General features: G+C 31.2%; 1 protein-coding gene across 1 annotated transcript in view; it reads left to right on the top strand.

The window, feature by feature from the left end:
* LOC132753524 (cell adhesion molecule DSCAM-like) overlaps positions 1-23,674 on the top strand; it is an 88,837-nt gene that overhangs the window by 27,553 nt on the left and 37,610 nt on the right. Inside the window, 9 exon segments of the mRNA XM_060744005.1 lie at positions 14,565-14,723; positions 16,567-16,713; positions 17,351-17,641; positions 18,236-18,508; positions 19,146-19,442; positions 21,447-21,557; positions 22,625-22,719; positions 22,722-22,782; positions 23,126-23,280. Of these exon segments, the coding sequence (XP_060599988.1) occupies positions 14,565-14,723; positions 16,567-16,713; positions 17,351-17,641; positions 18,236-18,508; positions 19,146-19,442; positions 21,447-21,557; positions 22,625-22,719; positions 22,722-22,782; positions 23,126-23,280 (1,589 nt within the window).

The following is a 23,674-nucleotide window of genomic DNA, read 5'->3' as shown; positions in this document are numbered from 1 at the left end:
TTTAAAATGACTCTAATGTGAAAACAACCTTTTCCGATAAATGTTGACTTTTGCTGAAGTTTAAAACGACCGAGTTTTAACTACCTAAAAGATTGTTCGTGTTCCCTGTTTTAGTTTCATGTTAATTTCTTGCTAAAGTTCACCCTGACACCGAACACACATAGCATAGTATTGTTTTCTACAAGATAATTAGTAACTGCGTATTTCGTTAGGGAAGTATTTTGTGAGATTACCATCTGTATTGATAGTTCATTTGCATGACAGACCGGATGAAAAATAAGTCAAATTTGTAATTACATAACGTAAAATGATTATTTTGTTTTAATTTACATAGCATACTCGTACTACTGTTTTATATTTTAACGGCGTAATGAATATTAATTAGACCTATAATTAGAATAATATTTTATTGTTTTCCAAAACGTATAAACAATCTATTTAAACTACATATCTACATTTTAGGAACTGAAATATCCAAATGCAGCTGCATTGTATGTGAATAAATTTAATTATCGTCCATAAAAGGTAACTCATACGTGTTTGTACTTGGCTACCGAAAGAAAGTTTCCTGGTTGTCTGGCTATGACCAAGCGAAGATTTTCGTATTCGAACTAGTAACAGATATTTTTTCAACGAGTGCCTGTCATTTTATAAAACAAATTGTGGAACAAATCGACAAAGTAGCAACATATAAGGGCAGTTGTGCTGTAACAGGTCTCGCAGCTAAGAGCTTGTAGGTATAAACCCTGCTAGGGTAACGACTTAATTCTGCAAGTACTGACCCCAATGTTATAAAACACTTTTCGGAGCTATGTCTCAAATCTCAGGATTTTCATTGGACAGTGTATATCACGTGCTGATTTCTGACCAATCAGATACTTGACATTTGAGTTTGACATTACATATCGTTTTGCCATATGACTTCAATTTCTGGCCAGTTAAGTTTTGTTTGGTTTGGTTGTACGGCGTACCAACACAATTTAGGTCATATGGCGCCGTTTAAATAACTCGTACGCGATTTATTAATACGGCGAGAACTTGTTATACAACCTTGAATTAATGATGAAAAATGTTTATTATATACATTGTATAACAAACAAACAGTATGAAAATGATGAGGAAAATAGGAAAATAATCACCCGTCTTGTTCTTTAATGACGTCACTTAGGAGAGGCCATTTGGGTACTATTTGATGCTGATGACATTTCATTGAACATGTATTGTCTGGTATCTAGTGCAACATGAAAGAAAACCAAAACTACTGAGGAATGATGTTGTAATGGACACACTGAATATGAAATGGTTATAAAGAATGGAATGTAGTAAAACAAAACAATATAAACCTTGTTTGTTTTAATCAATTTCTGTATCTGGAATGCATCGCAGTGCGACAGGTTTGTGGGTAATCATAGATGGAAAAAATCTATCCATCTATAGGCCAGATACGTTTTAAGTTTACACAAAGGACATCCTGTCTTTGTTTAGGATGTATGTTTATTTCATTTATTTATGGATTCACACACTTTATAGAGTCAACGCCCTATATGCCGTCTTTGACAAGCTGATACCAGATTTAAAGACACAGTATGCATTAGAAATGTTTTGTTTTTTTATTAAAATCGGCAAACATTTCTTAAATGATGTTTAAATAACATATTTAAAGCTGTTTTTATGATTCTCATCGGAGGTATGTATGTACATGTATGCGCTGTGAAATTATTTGTTTAAAAAGGGTAGCAATTTGTATACAAAGTGGTATTTTCACTTTCAAACAAAATATTTTATCACTATAATATTAATTATAGCCGAAAAGCAAAAATAGCAAGTATTGTTAATCTACATGCATATAGGTATATGGGCAATGTGTACTTTTTATGGTTATTTAAACAAAACACCAAAGATATAGTGTTTTGACAGTATTAGTTTGGCTGAATGGGCCTTTAATGAGGACATTATTTATTTTTTCAAATAACAAATTTATGACAAAAATTAATACATTTTTACACTTTAGAGTGACAAAAATTAAGTGCTCATATTCTAAAGTTTTATTTTGCGCATTATAAACTTCGGTCTGAAATATCAACCTTATGCTTATTCAAATATCCCTAAAGTTTCCAAAACAAAAATACTTCAATCAAATCAGAATCAATTCTGCACGACCAACCAATCTCTGTGACATACGACCCCGTAACTATAACGTTATTACGCAATTATATTTCGATGAATCAAAGCCATACGTTCTAACAAGCCTTCTGCTTTTAACTAATTTAGGCCTTATCAACACTGAACTGTATTCATGCTTTATTCGATTGAAGCTTTTAAGATCGGAAGTAATAAATAAAGCGTCTACAATGATCGATAGACGCTCTATGGAACCCCCTTGAAAAAGCGAATCTCCCGCTAATTATGGAAATTATGCGATAGCATACACAGGAGAAGTGAGCGAATAGGAATCCATAAAAATATCAAATTATTTTGATCGTCAAAAAGTAAATTTGATTAGGTTTATTCATTACAATAAATTTAACATACGAGAAACGCGCGGAAACTATGTCAGTAAACAAGTTTGACCTATTTTGCATTCATGACAAGCAAGTTTGACATATTTTAAAGCAGCGTGCACGTGCTTCCAGATGTGGCAGACTATTTGAAGAAAATCAAATTTAAGAAAAAGTTACTAAGGTTTAAAGAAAAGTAAACAGATTCAAGATTCAGTGTTGATATACATGTTGTGTTTGATTAGTGATTGTGATATTTTGCAGTATTTATCACCACATTTCTATTGCGTGACTAAAGCAGTAAAGGCTATGCATGCTTATCTTGACCTCCTTTTAGTAATTTACGTGGACTGAAAGTGCTGCTTGTTGCATATATAAAACTTTCTTTGTTCACGTCACAATATTTTACTTATAAATACATTTTCAAACTTTTCAATGAACTTAACATGAATCTGAAATAAAGGCTCTTTAAAAGTTTTTTTTTGGCAAAATATATTAATATTTCATCTCTGCTTTTAGATAAATACAGAATCTTTTGATCTGAAACTGATTTTAGATATTACAGATTTAATATTGAATTGTGTTCGATAGTTTTTGTACAAATCTTTATTGTCTAAATATAGAAAAAATGCACGTGTACATAAGAAAAAAGCAGAACAGCATGTAAGCTTTCCATGTGACATGTGACCGGCAAGCAAAGCCATCCTGAATCTTAATGAAATCTGTAAAGCAGAAACAAATACAGAAACAACAGCAACAACAGACATAGCAACACAAAAACAACAACTAAAGCGACGACTAAAACAACAACAAAAACACAACAAAGAATACAAAACTTCTATGCAATAATGTCATTGTTTATTTTATATTTATCTTTTGTTCGACTTTGTTTATATACATGTATATTATAAATATAAATATTTTAAAATTTTCATACAAAAGGGGAGCAGTGGCTACATGGTTAAGGTATCTACTTCTCAACCCAGGGATCATGGGATCGAGCCCTAATCGGGTCACAACCATGTTTCTTCATATGACACCGGTCCTGGTTGGTTCCAGGAAGCGTACGCGAAAGTGATTAATATAAGTTGCAAAGATTTGTTTCGCAGTCGAGCTTTAATAAATACATGTATGTTTAAACCAACTATAAATATTCATTTACAAATCATTGTATAACAATGTTCCAGACTTAGAAGCGCACTCTACCGGCTTCTTTACTCTCTCCCTCTTTCTACACGAATAAAAATCACAAGCTGGTGAAACGTAATGTACTATGATTGTCAAACGATCAAAAGCAAGGTTCCGATCGTGATGATTGATTTAAAATATCGATCTGTTTAATGTTAAGAAAGAAAACTTCATGAATAAATGAAGTAAAGATCTGTCGTTTATTACTAAACAAATTACTCTAAGTGTACTTGGATTTCAATTTATTGCCGCGGTAAGGATTATGAACACCTTAATTGAATTATGTTGTTCTACTTTTTTGCGGTCTGTTGCATAAACTGCCTCCTTAAATGAGAAGTATTTTTAATTAAAAGAGTGCACGCATATATTAATGTATTTCATTTTTCAATAATACCAGTTAGTAGTTAAAATGCATTGAACAATCTGATATTGTTTCCTCACTGAAAAATCGTGTATGTTTTCATTTTCTTACTTTTGCACTGCAATAATTTACTGTTAGGTTATTGAAATCATATTTAAAGATTAAAATTTCTAGATTTCACAGTCTAGAGCTTTCTAGAGCTTTCGTTGAAAGATCGTGAGTTTTCAATATATCATCGTGAGTTTTCAATGTAGAGATTGTGAGTTTTCAATATATCATCGTACGTTTTCAATGTAGAGATTGTGAGTTTTCAATATATCATCGTAAGTTTTCAATGTAGAGATTGTGAGTTTTCAATATATCATCGTAAGTTTTCAATGTAGAGATTGTGAGTTTTCAATATATCATCGTGAGTTTTCAATGTAGAGATTGTGAGTTTTCACTGTGAGGTCGTGAGTTTTCGATGTGAGGTCGTGAGTTTTTACTGTAAGACAGTGTTTATTATGTTGTAAGATCGTGAGTTTGCGTTGTAAGATCGTGAGTTTTCACTGTGAGATCTTGAGTTTTCAATATAAGATCGTGAGTTTTCATTATAAGATCTTGTTATTTCCGGTGTTAGATCGTGAGTTTCCGGTGTAGGATCATGAGTTTTCAATTTGAGATCGTGCGTTTTTGTTGTAAGATCGTGAGTTTTCAATTTGAGATAGTGTTTTTTTCCGGTATAAGATCGTGAGTTTCCGGTGTAAGATCGTAGAAACTTTTTTTCTTAAGATCACGAATTCTCATTGCTGTCTTTGGTTTTTTAACGAGACCTTAAACGCAGTTTTGTATGTATACATGTCATTAATTCTGTTATTAATATTTCACACGATATCTAAAATCCTTTCATCGTCATCGAGTGATCTACAAAACATAAAAAGACGGCCTTGGTGGAATCAATTTGCGCAAAGAATCATTCTATAAGAGACATTTCCTTTAAAAGAGTGATTTAAATCTTTGATCTCAAAATACCGACTATTTGTTTACGGTTTTTAAGTGTACTGCACAAATAGCTGACGGGAAAGAACATCAAAGATGTTTGTTTAATAGCAGATGCATCGCGAATGCAAGCGGTTTTTGTATAAGATGCTTATCTGATCGAAATATTCCATAAACAAGAAACATGGCGACAACATGTTAACCGGTTGCAAAGAACACTCTTTCTTTAAAGGCCCATTAGGCCTCAGAAATTCTTTTATTTTTATTTCCCAAAAGCTTTTTTTTTAATTTTGGAGTACATGTATGCTTTGATAGTATCCAAAAAGTTACTAATTTACCAATTACCTGAACCATCTTTTTGATTCTGTTGTTTTATGGCAATAAGCACATTTATAGTGAATAAGTATTTTGTATTGAAGTCACAATACTACTTTGTTTACATTTTACTACATTTTTTGACAAATCATTTTACATTTATCGCTTCTTTCTTCATGTAACAAATAGCTAGCATTATCTAAAACCATTATTTAAACACTATAAATCCTATGTTTGCCCTTTCAAAAGAAGTAAACATTTGTTTGTTTCTGTGGCATTATCTAACAAAAGTAATTTAAAACATGAGTTTTATAACATAAGGTTAAGTGTTTATCGCGCTGAATGTGAAACTTGTGTTTTGGCTTCCGTACAAAATATTTATTCACTGTAATTGTACGTATTGCCAATAAAAGCAATATAAGCAAAATATGGTTCAGGTTAATGGCCAATGAGGATTTGTTTTGGAACCTGGAATAGGATACCAAAAACTAAAAGCTTTTAAGTAATAAGAAATAAAGGCATTTCTTGTGCTAAATGTGCCTTTAACAGAACGCAAGTCATGGCATAATTGTAGTGAATAAGTATTTTGTATGAAAGTCTTTTATTTACATTTTGCTATCTTTACAACACTTGATTACATTCAGCAGTACCTTCTTCAGCAGTTAAACACCTAAATTGCTCTTAATCCTTTATTAAAACATTATTTAACACAGGTTTGACATTTTTGAAGAATTTAATAAAGATGGATTTTTGAGGCATAATGTTCCTTTAAGTAAACCGTCGTACTGAACCGTAACGTGTTGCAATATCTATACCCCAGAAAAATGTGAACATAAAGTAGTTCTAAGAAATAGAGGAGTTATAAGAAACACATCGTGCCCGTTTTATTGATCTAGCACGCGATGATTCAGGGGGTATAAGGAAAAACGGCGCAATTCTATTTTACGTAATTGCAACTTCTTTTAAATGAATTAATTTAACACACACGTGTTTAATGTGTCATTTATTGTCAACGAGTTCTCGCTGGGGATAAAATCGCAATTTGAATTTTTTCCGCATTCAAATTTTGATTGGTTTCAGATGACGCGGGAGACGTTTTCGGAGTTAAAACTGAGAACATAAATGTTGTAAGTGAGGAAAAGTTACAGTGACAGAATTCATGGAATTCAAATGAAACAGAATTATAGCTCGAACATAAAAAAATACACACGATTTAGCTCATCGGATCGTTTCATTTTCTTTGTTCGTAATCAACATTAAGATTAGAAGGTGGCAAAGATATAATTGTACAATCTTTTATTGAGACAAAGGTCACGTGGTGAGTGACTGTTAAAACTACTGTTCTGCACTTAGTGAAAATTAACTTTTTTTCTACTAAAATGCGCATAGTTAAACTAAATTTAAGTCAAATCGTTTAATAATTGAAGTTTTAAACCTCTTTATTCATCTTTGAAGCCACACACGCAGAAAAACTTCGAAAGAGCGAAATGGTTGAAAAATCAAACTTAAAGAAAAGAAAATCGCTACTTAAGGAGTTCTGAAATGTATAAATACTTGCAAATACAATGCTACTTAACATGTTATATATGCGATTCAACATGTTATATATGCGATTAATTATTAAGACTGCTGACGGGATTGAATATCTTGCCATCTCAAGATGATCAAGCGTATGGTGGCTGATTTGTTTCGTAAATTCTCGACGTTTGGTCAGTGAACTAGTAACGAGGACAAGTATAAATCTTGTAAATGTAGCAAAATAATTAATGAAAATAATGAAAATTGAAATGCTGTTGTAAAAATTCTAACCGGGGGGCTTCCGCCATTTTATTGCCAAGTACTCATATGCGTGCGGAGTCTAGCAACAACAACAACAACAATATATACAGTATATACAGAAATTGATAAAAAGTGTGTCAACTATTTAAAATTCAAGACATTTAATTGCAAATAATAATTACAACAAATCATATACAAAAATGATGAATGAAAAGTCGCATTAAAGAATAAATAAATAAATAAAAAAATAAATAATAAAATAAATAAACAAATAAATAAAATAATATAAAATAAAATAAATTAAAATAAAATAAAATAAAATAAAATAAAATAAATAAATAAATAAATAATTAAATAAATAAATAAATAAAAAATAAATAAATAATCATTAGAATAGCAAGATTGTAATGAGAATTTGTAATACGACATTTGACAGATGAAAACTTTACCAGTTGCAAATAAACAACGCATTTTCAGTCATTAAATCACAAATTAAAAATGCTCTATTTTTTTAGTGCAAACTGTAAATGGAAAGTACAATTTAAAAATCAGTGAAAACTAAAAGTGTTATTTAAAAACTCTGTAAATGAAAAGTACAATTTGAAAACCACTGAAAACTAAAAGCGAACATTTGAAAATTACTGGAAATGGAACGTACAATTAAAAAATCACTGGTAACTAAATGTGAACAGTTGAAAATTACTGTCAATGGATAGTACAATTAGAAAAGCACTGTAAACTAAAAGTGCTAATTTGAAAATCACTGAAAACTTAAAGTGCTATTTGAAAATTACTGTAAATGGAAAGTACAATTTGAAAATCATTGAAAACTTAAATTGCTATTTGAAAAACACTGTAAATGGAAAGTAGAATTTAAAAATCATTGAAAACTTAAAGTGCTATTTGAAATTCACTGTCAATGGAAATTACAATTTGAAAATCATAGAAAACTTAAAGTGCTATTTGAAAATCACTGTCAATGGAAAGTACAATTTGAAAATCATTGAAAACTTAAAGTGCTATTTGAAAATCACTGTAAATGGAAAGTACAATTTGAAAATCATTGAAAACTTAAAGTGGTATTTGAAAATTACTGTAAATGGAAAGTACAATTTGAAAATCACTGGTAAATGAAAGTGAACATTTGAAAATTACTGTAAATGGAAAGTACAATTTGAAAATCATTGAAAACTTAAAGTGGTATTTGAAAATTACTGTAAATGGAAAGTACAATTTGAAAATCATTGAAAACTTAAAGTGCTATTTGACAATTACTGTAAATGGAAAATACAATTTGAAAATCACTGGTAAATGAAAGTGAACATTTGAAAATTACTGTTAATGGAAAGTACATTTGAAAATCACTGTAAACTGAATTGTAAATAAATAAAAACGGTAAATAAAAGTAAAATTTGAAAATCACTATATTATAAGCGCAATTTGAAAAACACTGTTAACTGAAAAGCAATTTGAAAATCACTGCAAATTAAATGTCAATACCAAAATCAAAAGTGTTATTTAAAAATCACCGTTTATTAAAAGTGCAATTTAGAAATCACTGTACATTTAACACGCTATTCGAATATCCCTGTATATCAAAAGTGAAATATGGAAATATCATACTTATTTGTAACTGTAATGGAGAACTTCTTACTTCTTTTCTGTACAAAAGAAAAAATCTACAATTATCAATCAAATTATCATTATTTGTTAGTTGAGCGACTTTGACCTTTATAGCATTTCTTGCATTCCGGGGCTTTTTTATTTGAAAAAAAAATGAACCTGGGAAATAACGTAATCACAACAAAATGCAATCAGCATGAGGGTGATATTTTAAATTGAATTGTGAAGAAATCCATTAAGGAACCGGCTTCCGCACACATGACATATCATACCGTAGGGATCGACCGTTTTGTTTTGAGAGGACCTAGCGTTCGGAACACTCGAAACACTAATGCATGCATTCAAAATTGATTTGAAATTGTTTCAAAGCCGTCATGAATTCTGTTCGTCACAAAGGTTAAGCTGTTAAAATTGAAATAATATTTTTTAAAAACAACAATACGGTATTAAATTGCTCAAACGCGAATTTTTGCAAAAGTCTTTTTATTTAATTGTGCCATTAAAGTGATTTTCTAATTTGTCATGAGATATCGGCTGATGATTTTAAAAATGCATTTACATCAACACATTGCCCGCAATGATACTGTACTTCTTTGATAATATTATGAAACAACGTTGAAATAATAATGTTTATCTACCAAAACGTCCGTCCACCGTCCATTCCAATGCAATATAAAGAAAGAAGAGGAGACACAAACAAACAAACAAACAAACAAACAAACAAACAAACAAACAAACAAAGACTTCATTCGCCAAACTTTAATTAAAACATAATGGAAGAAGTCAAACTACAACAACAACAAAACACAACGACGCCCTTAAAAAAATGAAGCTTACAAAAAGTAACGTCCACCACCACCACCACCAATACAACAGCGCCAACAACAACAACAACAACAACAACAACAACAAAAATGTCATGTTTTGATGAAATACACATTACCAGAATAATAACTTTTTAAGTGTGTGTAAATATTTATAATACTAAGTACTTTTAAAACATATTTTACGTAATTTACATACTAACAAGAACGCATTTTGTATTTACGCTAAAGTTTACGACACTTGTTCACGGCTCTGTAAACAATATTTACAAAACACATTTATTCAAATTCAAACAGTCTGTAAATTGTTTTTTAAGCATGTTAATTTGAATATTTCACATGTGATAACGAACAAATTTCATCAAAAAAAGTTATTTTGAAAATGAGGAGTTTGATATACGTTGACACGCAACGTTTTCTGAAATTTGAACTACAAGTATTTTCTAAACAATAGCAAGCCATGCGGTTGAAAGTTGCGCATGTGTAAAGCGCATGTCTTAAGACACGGAATTTAGTGGTCTGTGGTATTCTGACAGCCATAAGAAAAAAGAGAGGCCAAACTTCTTTGTCTTGGCTTTAGAGATTCTGTGCAAAAAAACAACGGTGGCTTTCTAATGAAGACTAATGGAAATTTTAAAAATTTCCTTCTCCTTAATGTTATAAATTGCAAGAACGCAGTTGAAAACTTGCTCAGAATTTTAAACATTGTAACAAGTTTTCATTGCGAATGCCAATATTTTCGGAATTTATCGCTCCGTGGAGGGCAATTGAATTAATTTTCAGAAGACTAAGTGAAAAGCAACGTTTAATGACCAAAATATATGGGCGCACAGTCCGATAAATCATGTACTCGATTGTTAATAAACAATGTTAATTCGGTTTGTTCAAACGTTAAAGGGCACTATAAACACCGATTGTTTCAATATTTAGACAGCGTTTATAAATCAGGAAGTCCACTTTTGTGCCATTGAAAGCAATGTCATGATATATAATTGTTTAATATAAAATCCATTTAGTTACTGTCACAGCACGGGCTAGTATCCAAGAGATTGGTCAGGCAGATAGACGAAATTCAAAAGCGGTGCTGATTTATTACTGTATCACGTGATAAAATGATTATTTGATTCTAAAAAACACATTTTAAAACACAGAATGGAAGGTTAGATATTATCAGATGCTGTACGTCATTTAAACAGATTCATTTTCCCATTCAGGTTATATAACATAACCTTCCGCGATGTTATCATAAAGCAGTTTCCAGTGGTTAAATGTGGGGAAATTATTTTAAACACGATTTTTTGTTCAAATTAAATCAAGTGCAAAGCAGTAAAACAATCAAAACATTGTCCTCTATCGGCTCTGTTAAGCTTTTAATGTGTTTGCATATAAAGAAAAAAATTAAAGTGTACATTTTTTTTAATTTTATTTTGAAAATTGGTTATCATACAATTGCGTTTCCCGGCGTTGCAATGTTGGTAGTCATAACACAATTGGGGATTGTAATGAAAACATAAACAATAACAAATAATAAAATAATGATTATGATAAATGATGGTAATGATGTTGTTGCCGGTGATAATGATGATGATGATGATAATAATAATGATAACAACAACAACAACAACAACAACAACAATAATAATTATAATAACAACAGCAGCAACAACAACAACAACAACAATAATAATAATGATGATAATAATAATAATAATTTTAATAATAATAATAATAATAATAATAACAACAACAACAACAATAATAATAATAATAATAATGATAATATTGATAATGATAATAATAATAATTGATGATGATGATGATGATAATGATGAGGTTTATAATAATAATATCAAAAACAATAAAATAATAAATAATAATAACAAATATAATAATTATAAAAATAGAAATATAAAAATAATAATAAAAATGATAATAAATAAAGAAAAAAAATAAATACAATAAAGATAATTCTTGAATAATGATAATGATAGTTATAATAGAATAAGAAAAAATACTATTTAATCGGAATCAAAGGTACATGTATATACATTTAACCGAAGCTTCATTGAAAACGAAAAGAAAATTTTGAGCGTCTGAAGATGCACGTGCAATGACGTCATGAATTATTAAACACGAGTAGACGTATACATCATTGCCATTAAATGAGGCAGAGAATATTGAGATTTAATAAGGCAGCGTTTCAACTGATTGAACATACAGGAAATCAATGTAAGAGACTTAATCATAATTGTGCAGTCTGCTTTAACATGAAAGAGAATTTCGCTATTATTTTGTAATTAAGAAATGATCAATATCATGCCCTTGCACGAGAATAACGTGCAATACAAGCAACAATGTGTTGACCAGTTTTCCCCCGCACCAAATTGTTTTAAAACGTTTAAAATGAAAAGTGAAACAAACTGCTGTCCGAAAGTGGGTGCTAACCGAAATATATGGCATTCATGTTTCAAAAAGACAAAAAAAAATTGTAAATATTGGCTTGATCTAAAGTAGTTGCAGTGAGTTAAAGACATTTGTTATAATCGCTTAAAGTTCAAGGGAAACTTTTTTAAAAATCCAATGAAAAGACATTACAATAATGAAGTAAAAGCCCCAGTAATTTTTTAAACAAGAAATGTAACATAGCTATTGTTCAACGTCATTATACGATGAAAGATTTTTTTCAGCTGACTGACGTTTTCATTTTAGCTTGTGTCCAAAACGAATTTTTTTCTTAAGATGGAAGTTGATTTGGACAATTTGTCATATTTTCTCATGAAATACATTTGGTATTTATCAACGAGATCGTTGAAAAATTGACAAGGGTTGTAATTCCCGGAGAAAAAACTTAGCTCGGGGTCGCGCGTCAACTTTTTAATGTGTAAATAAACCCAGTAAAAGACACATTGCCGAATTAAATTCCCTAATGGCAAAATTTCATTTGTTAAGAGCAGAGGGAAATATCCCATTTGAGTTTAAATGAAATTGACAACACTACAGCTCGTAGAAATTCTCCAATTTAAGTGAAAATTGGAATTGATTTGCAATGCAATGTGGTACTATTTTTACGGCTTTAGCGGAAGTGGCGCACGAAAAAGAAAAATTGGTTGGAAGGAAATAAATTCATAACAGGCCTTCCTTTTAAATATAATATAATAACACTGCTTTTTGTTATGATTTAGTTTGAACACTCACATACATGTTAATGTAATCAATTATTTGAAAATACTCGTATGTGTGACAATAGATAGAAATAGATAATTTCAATAATACCTTTTTTTTCAAATTTTGTTTTCCCATCATTTTTTTCTTTTGTTTCATAATTGTCTACCTTTGATTTAGCACTTTTTTTTTAACTTTTATCCATTTTGTTTGTATTTTTAATGACTTTAAATTTAATGATAATAAAATGAATTTTATCATAATCATTGTAAATAAGCAATAAATATGCTTAAAATAATTTTAAAAATGATAAAAAATTACAGCTCTGTAAATTTGTTATAAAAACGACTACTGATAGGTTAGTTCAGGCAAATAAGTATAGAAAAGCTGGATATGAAAATAGATATAATTCATATTAAATAAAAAAATCATTGTGTATAAAAAATACTCAAAAAATCGGGATCTAAATAAGACTCCCTAACCGATTGACTTTACTTTAACAGTTTGAACAGTTTATTGAAAATGCTGGGCCTCTTAGAGGCATCAGTCACATATACAATAATATATACATATAATATGACATATCATAAAGAGATATCCACGAAATATACTGATGTACTACATGGCAAATATAAATCAAAAATGAAAGTGTTACATGGCATGGACAATTACTCATTTTCATGACTTTTGATTATTACGTGACACCTAATAACGATGAAATTGACGTGTAAGCAAAAAAAAAAATATATATATAGTAGAAAAAGCATACAGTATCAGAAAAATAAAACAGATGAAAGAATATAATTATAACAGAACAGCAACATTCATTAGCAAATTAACTGCATGAACATTATTAAAAGTACATGTTCGTGTCTGGAGTATGATGACTTGATGACGCTGTCGAGTACTTTTAAGTCGTAATAGATATTTAACATGAAAATGTTGAACTGGTTTACCGATGGACTTTATCTACATTCCATTATCTCTTTGGTATTTATAATAATGACGATAATAAGAATGATGATAATAATAATAATAGTAGTAATAATAGTAGTAGTAGTAGTAGTAGTAGTAGTAGTAGTAAAAATAATAATAATAATAATAATAATAAACATAATTATTATTATTATTATTATTATTATATTAATTAAAAAAATGATGATATTAAAAGTAATAATGATGATGATAATAATAAATAATAATAATAATAATAATGAATAGGATGATGATGATGATAATAATAATGGTGATGATGATAATATTAAAATAATAATCATAATAATAAAGATAATAATCAACAACATTCTCATTAACGATTTTGAATCTTCAACATTTTCTCTAAAATTTATATTAATTGTAAAAATCTTTATAAAATTGATAATTATGATAATTTTCATCATCATCAACAGTCATTATTACCAGCCGTTATCATCTGTCGTTATCTTCATCAGTCTTCATTATCACCGTCATCATTATCATCTCATTTTAGTTGCACATAATTGAGCCGTGTCATGACAAAACCAACATAATGGGTTTGCGACCAGCATGGATCCAGACCAGCCTGCGCATCCGCGCAGTCTGATCAGGATCCATGCTGTTCGCTATCAGTTTCTTTACTTGTTATAGGGTCTGAAAGCGAACAGCATGGATCCTGATCAGACTGCGCGGATGCGCAGGCTGGTCTGGATCCATGCTGGTCGCAAACGCACTTTGTTGATTTTGTCGTGACGCGGCTCATATACATGTATTATTCTTTAATTCATCCAAATTGTTTTCATTTTTAAATTTAGAATTTTGATAAAACAATATTCATGTTGATTTTTTTTTTCATGACAGTGATTGTAGAACAACTGGAGCGATTCACCGTACAATTACACAATGTCTGGGTCATGCGTGGAGGAACTGCCGTGTTCAAATGTGAGATTAACCCTCCATTCTGGAAAGACTATGTGAACATAACATCTTGGCAGAAAGGGACCGTGAAAATTACACCAGGTTTGTACCCAGACCACTTAACGCTTAGAGGGGGATGAACTTACTGTGGCACCAGTATAAAGCCAGGCTCTCCGTCTGTCTGTCTGTTCGTGCTGTCTTACCTTAATTTTGATGCTTGAATATAGAATCTTTTCGTGGCGGTATGGCCGAGTAGTTAACACGTTGGACTAGTAATCGCTATACGTGAAGGGTCAAACCTTGTCAGGGGCAACACATTCTGTATAAATCAAAATGGATAGGTCCAAGTTAAAAAAAGAACAAACATTGTGACAGTTAATATATTTCTATTCCGAATGACTTATACTGAACGTAGCAAAAATCGAATCAAAGATTTTCTGATAAATCGTAATTTTCTTTATTGCGAACTTAAAATTAGCATTTTATCATACAGAACAAAAGCTCCATAGTGTATGGAAAGTCCGTCAAATCAGATTATATGGATATACTTGTTTAGTTATAAAAGAAATAATTAAAAGTCGGACACATTTGCTTCTGTGTCACGGTTGTTTGGAAATACTGTACATTTGTATATCAGTTATGTGCATCTCTGTTAAAGTATATTAAAATACAACGCCGATAAATACGGCGCATTTCATGTCATATCACGTGCTAGTCAAGTAATGTTAAAAGAGATATATGAATAGTCCTTGATTTGATATTCATTATTTTTATTATTTATCATTTAATCGTGAAATCGTATTAGAGAATCATGCTTTTATGTTATATAGTATAGCTCGGCATTGTGGTATAGCATTCGGATATTATTAAAGAGCCTTTTCATGCGCACTTTATTGTGAAGAACTGGCGGAATTAGGATAATTATTAATGATTACAGTGCTAATTGCCCCGGGGGAAATCATTAAACTACCAGGTTATTGATCATGTGATCTTGTCATTCGGAATGCTTCGGGAATTCTAGAAATGAACAAAAAAAAAAAGAAAAATAATAAAAGCCAAACATATATTTATTTAACATACAATGGACTGTAGTTTTAACTGCCAGTAGCATAGATAAGAACAAAGGGGTAACTAGAAATCTATGGTACATACAATGAAAGTAATTTTGTAGTTTTTAGTCGCCATTATATATATAAAAAATCAATTAGGGGTCATTTTCATAGTATGATAAAAATCGACTATTAAAAAGTATGGAAGACAAGTTACGGCTTGATTTCGAAATTAAGGACAGAAGCATCTTGAATCGCTCGTGACACCACAATTGATGTTTTGATTGCATTCAAGCGTCAATATTTGATTTTTTAAGTGCCTGTCATATACTTTTGAACAGTGATATTGTAATTTTTTTTATTCTCCAACAAAATATTTAAAGACATATTATTTTTTCCAGAAATCTATATCTGGTTAATGTGCAGAAATGTGTCGTACATGTAGCACAATGTAAACCAATGTGTATTTAGACTTTCATACAAAATACTAATTCACAATTGTCAACAAGTCAAAAGAAGCAGAGATAGTTCATGTATGTGGTAAATGAGTATTTTTTGGAAACAAGATAAACAAATTTAAGTATTTATGAAATAAAAATGATAGCATGTTTGAGGCATAATGGGCCTTTAAAACATTAGCGTGCACCATAAAATGACGTTTACCCTCAACGTGCTGGAATCTTAAGTGATTTGCCTAGGCAAACCTAGGCCTGCCTGCTCATCTGTTAAGCCTGATAAGGCTCTATACTGTTGGAAGTTCAGTTTTGCATATTGATATGAAAATCCCCTTCAGTAATTCACAAACTGTTACAAAAATTCAAAGCTGGTTAAAAGTCTAAATATTTAGCTTAGTTCGGATCTTAGTTATTCAGAATTTCTTTTTTAATCTCTTTCAGGTGATCGGATTAGTATTACGTCAAATGGAGAGCTTCATCTGCGTGACGTCAGAGATACAGACGGGTATAACGACTTCCGGTGCACGGGGATCAGTTTTGTAACAAATATTGAAAAGTCAAGTCCAACAGCAAAGCTATTAATTCATGGTAAATATAAACGCCCGTAAACAATGTAATTATCAATAAATTTGGTTGGATATCTATATAACGAATGTTTGAGATAATTTCGATACCTTTTTGAAATTTTTTTGGTTCAGGGTCACACCGTTTTCGTTTTATGTCTATTTATGATTAAGTATTTTTATTTCATACATTTTCCTGTTAATTAACTATAGATATGTGTGCTTAAAACAACAAAATGGTGACTTTGCACAAACTAAAAGACAAAGAAAAATGAAAATTACATGCGTTTTTTAGCGTTCACTTTATATTATTTGTTATAAAATATTTTTGATAGCTGTTATATGGCCTTTTATATATAATCGGTTGTTTGGAAATATAACCCGATTCGATAAGCGAGGGTTATTTTGCAAACGACAGTCTATATACGGTCATATAATATGTCAGAAGTATTTATAACGATTGTATACTACAGCAATCTTCCTTTTTAGAGAAAAAAGTGAGATTTCTTAATATTTAATTAATAGCAGTCATGTATATAAAACTATATAAAGGTCACGATTATCCAATGAAAAGTGACGTTACAAACGTTTAGTAATTTAATACTGAATGTATATACGTTTGTTAATAGTAAGAATGATAACGAAACATTTTATTTGATTAGATCCACCTGCGGGCGGGAGAAGTCCTTCTATTGACGGCTATCCTATACAAGACACCGTCGTCGGCGTCGGGAAGAGTGTACAACTGCCATGCGTTGCCGACGGCTGGCCGTTACCAATGTATCGGTGGTATAAGAATGGCGAAACCTTAGATTTAGGGGACGAACGTTTCCGACAGTTTGGAGGACATCTTGTGATATCGCCGACGAAGCTGTCGGATGGCGGGGAATATAGATGTAATGCGAGTAACTCCAGGGGATCTGCGGCGGCAATTAGAAAGCTTATTGTCAAAGGTATGAAATTGTGACATCGTAGATAAGAAATATGTATTGTACTAGAAACAGATTTTTTGCCAAAAATGTAAATTTGCATATGATTTATCAAAAAAAAGTCAAATTGTCGCTTTTGTTAAGATTTATGACATCAAATCGAATAAGAAAGAAATGTACGGACATCTCAGGGCCTGATATAGATACTTAAATTGTTCTATGAAAAGATATAAATAAAATAAGAAAGAAAACAACTTTTAGGTTTAGTTTTTACAGAAAATTTATTTAAGTTCGGTTATGTAAGCTTTCAGACACACTCTCTAACCCATACCTAGAACTAACCAGTACTAATTAACGAAGACAAGAAAATAATGGCTTCCACCACACAGAGTTTGAACCTACGTGACTAACAATCCTAAGATTCCTAGTCTGACATATTATCCAAGCGGCCACAACACCACAAAGTAGGCCCTCAGGTTTGAATAAAACGTCAATTTTTCGGAACATGTAGGTTTTTATCATTGATGACACATCAACCTTTCCATTTTTTTCTATTTTATAGATAACATATGTCAGTTGACAATTAAACAACAACATATGTTTTTCATTTTATTTCAGTACCTTTAACGGTTGCAGTATCCCCTGGTAAACAGGTCGTCGATTCTGGAAAACCAGCCACCCTGAATTGTTCGATCCTTGGCTTCCCCATCACACGATTGGACTGGTATAAAGATGGTCATCCTTTAGTTAGGGATAATTTTCATGTGTTTAAGTCTGATGATACCCTATTAGAGATAACGTCTGTAAGACGTCAGGACCAGGGCATGTATCAATGCTTCGCCTTAGACGGTGACGTCGAGACTCAAGCTACCGCCCAACTGTTGCTAGGAGGTACCCTGATTTACGCTGATTTATTTTAGATGTATTTATTTAAGGATTTAATTCAAGTTCACTACAGTGTTGGAGTGATAACTCTAGACGCTTGCAGAAATCATGATATCATAAAGTTAAAAAATATTGCTTTTTTCGCCGATTCATACATTTTTTAATTCATTATTGTATTGGTATGAACAGTTGAATGTGACAGTTAAAGTGCATTTCGGAGGGTGAAAAGGCGATATTTATGCGTTTAATCATTCAAGCGTCCTGACCGGTATATACCGGAATATGGTATTTAGTGTGGTGCTCCAACACTCGTTAGTCTCATTCTTTATCTAATTGCAAACATCTAGAAACTATAGGATAAACGTGTTACGAGTTATTTTAAAATAATTTAAGCTTTTTTGTAACTGTTCGCAATTGTAATTTTATATCCATTTTTGTAATATGTTAAAAGTCTTGGTCACAAGTCAGTTAAGCCATGGCAATTTATTTTGATAAATAATTTAATCAATTCGCCATGCACCTTGTATTTGTATAAAATAATTCACGATGTTAAAATTATCATTTGTCTTGATTAAAATTGGTTTGTGTAAAACATCAAGTCCTCCTTATAATGATACCGTGTGATTAATAAATATAATTTTAGCTGCAACTCCAACCATTTTGAATGGATATTCAAGCCAATATGTGCAGAAAGGTCAAAGATCAAGTGTGCGTTGTGTGGCGTCCGGCAATCCTACACCTACAATCAAATGGTACCTCGATGATGAGCCCCTCACGGAACGTAGCCATCTTAGATTAGGAAGTTTTGTGACGGCTGCTAGTGACGTAGTGAGTTACGTCAACATAAGCAGCGTGACGCGATTGGAAGGCGGAGATTATCGATGTGTTGCAACAAATATAGTCGGGGAGGCGGAGCATATTTCTCGAATGAATGTTTATGGTTAGTGCTTCTTGTCATATAATTATATCAATTACTTTTAATACAAAGCAAATAATAAACAATTTTTCGTGACAAGAATGCAAGTTTAACTAAAATCTTTCAAAGTGTTTGTCTAGATAATTGATAAACAAAGCAAAACATAGTGCCAATAACAATGAAATGAAAATACTGATACTGTTCTGTACAACTTCAGCTGCGTACAACCTTTAAAATTGTGTTCACACGAACCGTGTAACGGCTTAAATATTTATATACTAGTACTATTTAATGCACTTTAACCTGCAAAATTTTACCAATTGAAAGAAAAAACAACAAAAAAAACAGTTATTAACTTCTTCTATATTTCTATGTTAGACTATGCTTTTTTGCCCTACGCAGATCGCGCTTGTGCGGGGAAATACTAATTCCGGTTGATTTTTCATAGCAACGGACCGCGTCGTAAAAAGGTCTATAGTACTAATGAGCTAAGCATGTAAGCATGTACTTTAAAAGTATAAATGTTCTTTTGACACTTTATCTAAATCGATATCAAAATATACCATGACGTCATCATAATATCAAGTTCCATGATTTGTCGATTCTAGTCTACTTAATATCTTAAAACAATCTGTTCTTTTGTTTATTGAAACTAAATGCTTCAAACTCAGGAAATTATAACGTTTACATACAGTAATTTACAGCTTTTCACTTGAAACGTTCGATATTTTAGTTGAAGTTTTAAAATTTGATCAGATGTATTCAGGGTATTGTAATGTTTATAGCGATTTAGAACTTTTTTTCTTTACTGAAAAACGCTCGATATTTTAGTTCATGTTTTGAAATTTTAACAGACGTGTTTCAGGAAGCGATCTCGCGGAAGCATTTTAAGTTTCCAGAGGCACTAGATACACATAAACGACTCGATTTTCTCACAACTCGAGTATTGTTCGCGTGCAATTATTTCGTCCTACGACGAGAAAGCAATCAAGTAATATGCCACTATCGCGTTACATTATATTACTTGCATCAGAAACCTGCATGCAAAGAGGACCTTAATTGACACGCAAAAAACAGATATATTTCCGGCGATTTTGTCATGTAGTTCTAATTACAAAACAGAATTAAACACTCAAATTTCAACGTTAGCAGACGATACGATAATTGTGGCGATAATGGTCTGCTATTGACCAAACGACAAAATGACAAATAACGCAGCGTTTTTTTTTTTAAACCACGTGATGCAGTTAAGAAATCTTGAATGCGTTACTTTATCAGCAATTAGTCAAACTGCCTCACAATTAATACTTGCTTCTTTTTCTCTCTGAGATATGGGTTCGTGTCAATTAGTCCATTATGTTATCTTTGAAACATTTTACATTAAAACATTGCCATATCTGTCTCACTTTGTTTTGACATCATGCAAAAGCAACACGCTTACAGATTAGCTGCCAAAGTGTAACAAAAAAACAAGAAAGGTTTCGAAAATGTATAAAGAATTTAATATATGTATTATAAAAACATGTATTTGCAATTCATGCAGTACTTAACAGTGTATAGCCTAGATCCTATGCCCTTTGGTAGATAAAGAATTTATTTGAAGCCGCGAGGTGTTGCTTTGGAGAGGGAAGTCGTACTTTAGGAAGAATTGTAGAGAGGTTATTGACCACTCTACAGAGATTGCACTGTATACATGTACCTAAATATACTCTAGTTTGTTTTTTTGTTTGTTTGTTTTTTGCTTTGTTTTGTTTATTTGTATCTCTGTACAGTTTTTTACTTACAGATTAAAGCGACATTTTTTTCACATATTTTGTCACATTTTATATGATGTATGTGGGAAAATGAATTGTGCTGTAAATTACAGTAAACAGGAAATGACAATGTCTTTTCTTTCTTTAATAAATGGAACGGATTTTTTCATGCTATGTCTATATACGGTGCGTATTGTAAACAACAAAACAGCAGCAGCAACAACAACAACAACACAACAACAATGTTCACCAGCAACATCTTTTTTTATTTCAGGTGAACCCTATATTCGTAAGATGCGAAATGTGACTGCGACAGCCAATGAAAAACTTTTCATCAAATGTCACGTGACCGGATATCCAATCAAATCCATATCTTGGTACCAAGGTACTTACACTTTTTTTAAACTAAATAACATTATCGAATAGCCAGCATTTTTTTTTAAATATGTTCTATAGAGTTATTTAATGTTTTGTATTATATTTCATTAAAAAGACAGGTTATTTTCTCTTTGACTTCCGGTAAATTTAAGGACTATTCGCAATCCTTTTCCCGGTATTTACCGGACAGGTAATCCGTGTGCTATTATTAGCATTGGCAATATATCTGCAAGAAGGAGAACTCAAACTTTTCGGTTAAACCAGGGTTTTTCACGACCGAGTATCTTTTTTGTTTAGAAAATTCTCCGTGTTGCTATTCATAACCATGACAAAACATCTAATTTCAACAAATACGTCAAATATATAATATATAAATCATTGACCGCCTGGACTAAACGGGGTTATTTTTTATCGGAAATGTTAATGTTTGTTTGATTTTTTTTGCGTCGGCCACTCATGCTTTTTTGTGTATTGGAATTCAAAATAAAAACACATCAAAGTCATTTTGTCTTTCATCTATTGTCATGCATATAAGAGTATAACATTCATGTTTTTAAGAGTATAACATTCATGTTTTATGATGTAATTGGTATATTTATTGTCTGCTTCATTGTATATCCAACACTTAATATGCGTATATCGGATTGATTTACATGACCTTTTAGACAACAGCTGTTGCACGTGGTAACCTTTTCTCATTATTGTACGGAAACATAGAGGGAACATCCGATATTTTTTTTTATCTAAGTTAACTATCTTCCTGTCTGTTATCTCGTGGCATTTAGGTACTATTTTTTCCCTTTTATAACTATATCGATGGGTACATTTTCGATATTAGTGATTTTTTTCTCGTGGGTAAAGTAAATAAACCAAAAAAAAACAACAAAAAACATATCTTCGTATATGGATGAGTATATTTTTGATATTAGTTACATTTTTTTCTCGTGATCAAGAGATATTAAAGAAAGGTTTCAATGTCCCCTGTATGCTTCCGTAGATGTCATATTCACATGTCAATATATATTTGTTTTTTTTTCTATAAATTTGATACGAATGCTGATTTTTCAATTTTAGACAGTCGCAAACTTCCACTCAATCATCTGCAGCAGGTTTTGAATGGTACACTTACTATCTTAAAAGTACAGAGTAATGATGCAGGAAAGTACACGTGTGCGTCGCTGTAAATAACGCGGGAAAAGGCACGCAGGAGAGTGTATTTGTTACAGTAGTCGGTAAGTATTCCGTATTTCCTCATCTAAAGGCATTGATTATTACTCATACTTCTTACTTTTCAGAAATGTACATGTATTAATTTTTTTTGTATAATCTTATTCTTTTATTAGAACAAATATTATAAATATTTTATATACATAAGTTACCGTCCTTCAACCGCTAGCAAAAAGTAAAATAATAAATACAACTTAAATAAATAAATAAATAAATAAATAAATAAATGAATAATAAATAAATAAATAAATAGATAAATTAATAAATAAATAAATAAATAAATAAATAAATAAATAAATAAATAAATAAATAAATAAATAAATAAATTACATGATTAACTTCTTTTAGAGCCACCTGTTATCGATCCGTTCCGGATTCCGCCACGTAAACAAGGGGACAGGGTAACGTTGTCGTGTGCCGTCAGTAGTGGGGACTTGCCTATCTATATAAACTGGACCAAAGACGGCCTTCCAATACCACCAGATATAGGTGTTCTTGTCGAGGTAAGTCTGGTATTTGACCCATCTTCCTTCCCTTGGAGCAATTCCCTCCCCATAGGATATCCCATTAAAACAAGACATTTTAAGAATACAATTACACGTAGGTTCTTCAGGAAATAAACGATATTCGTGGCAAAGAATCGAACCGGGAACCTCTCGATCGTCCTATTACTGTATAAATGTACTGATCCCTGCGTTCTCATTTATAAGCGTTTCCTATGCTCTGGTGAAAACTTGATTCGAAATGTATAATAAAACACTAATTGATATATATTCTTCGTTATTGTGTGATAAATGAAAACATCAGTCAAATAATTGATTATCAACAATAACAACAGCAGCAGCAGCAACAACAACAACAACAACAATAATAACATCAGCAACATCAACAATAGCA

This window comes from Ruditapes philippinarum, unplaced genomic scaffold, assembly GCF_026571515.1.
Source record: "Ruditapes philippinarum isolate M1 unplaced genomic scaffold, ASM2657151v2 ctg2530_1_1_1_1, whole genome shotgun sequence".
Taxonomy (NCBI): Eukaryota; Metazoa; Mollusca; class Bivalvia; order Venerida; family Veneridae; genus Ruditapes; species Ruditapes philippinarum.
This window is presented reverse-complemented; position numbering and strand designations above follow the sequence as displayed.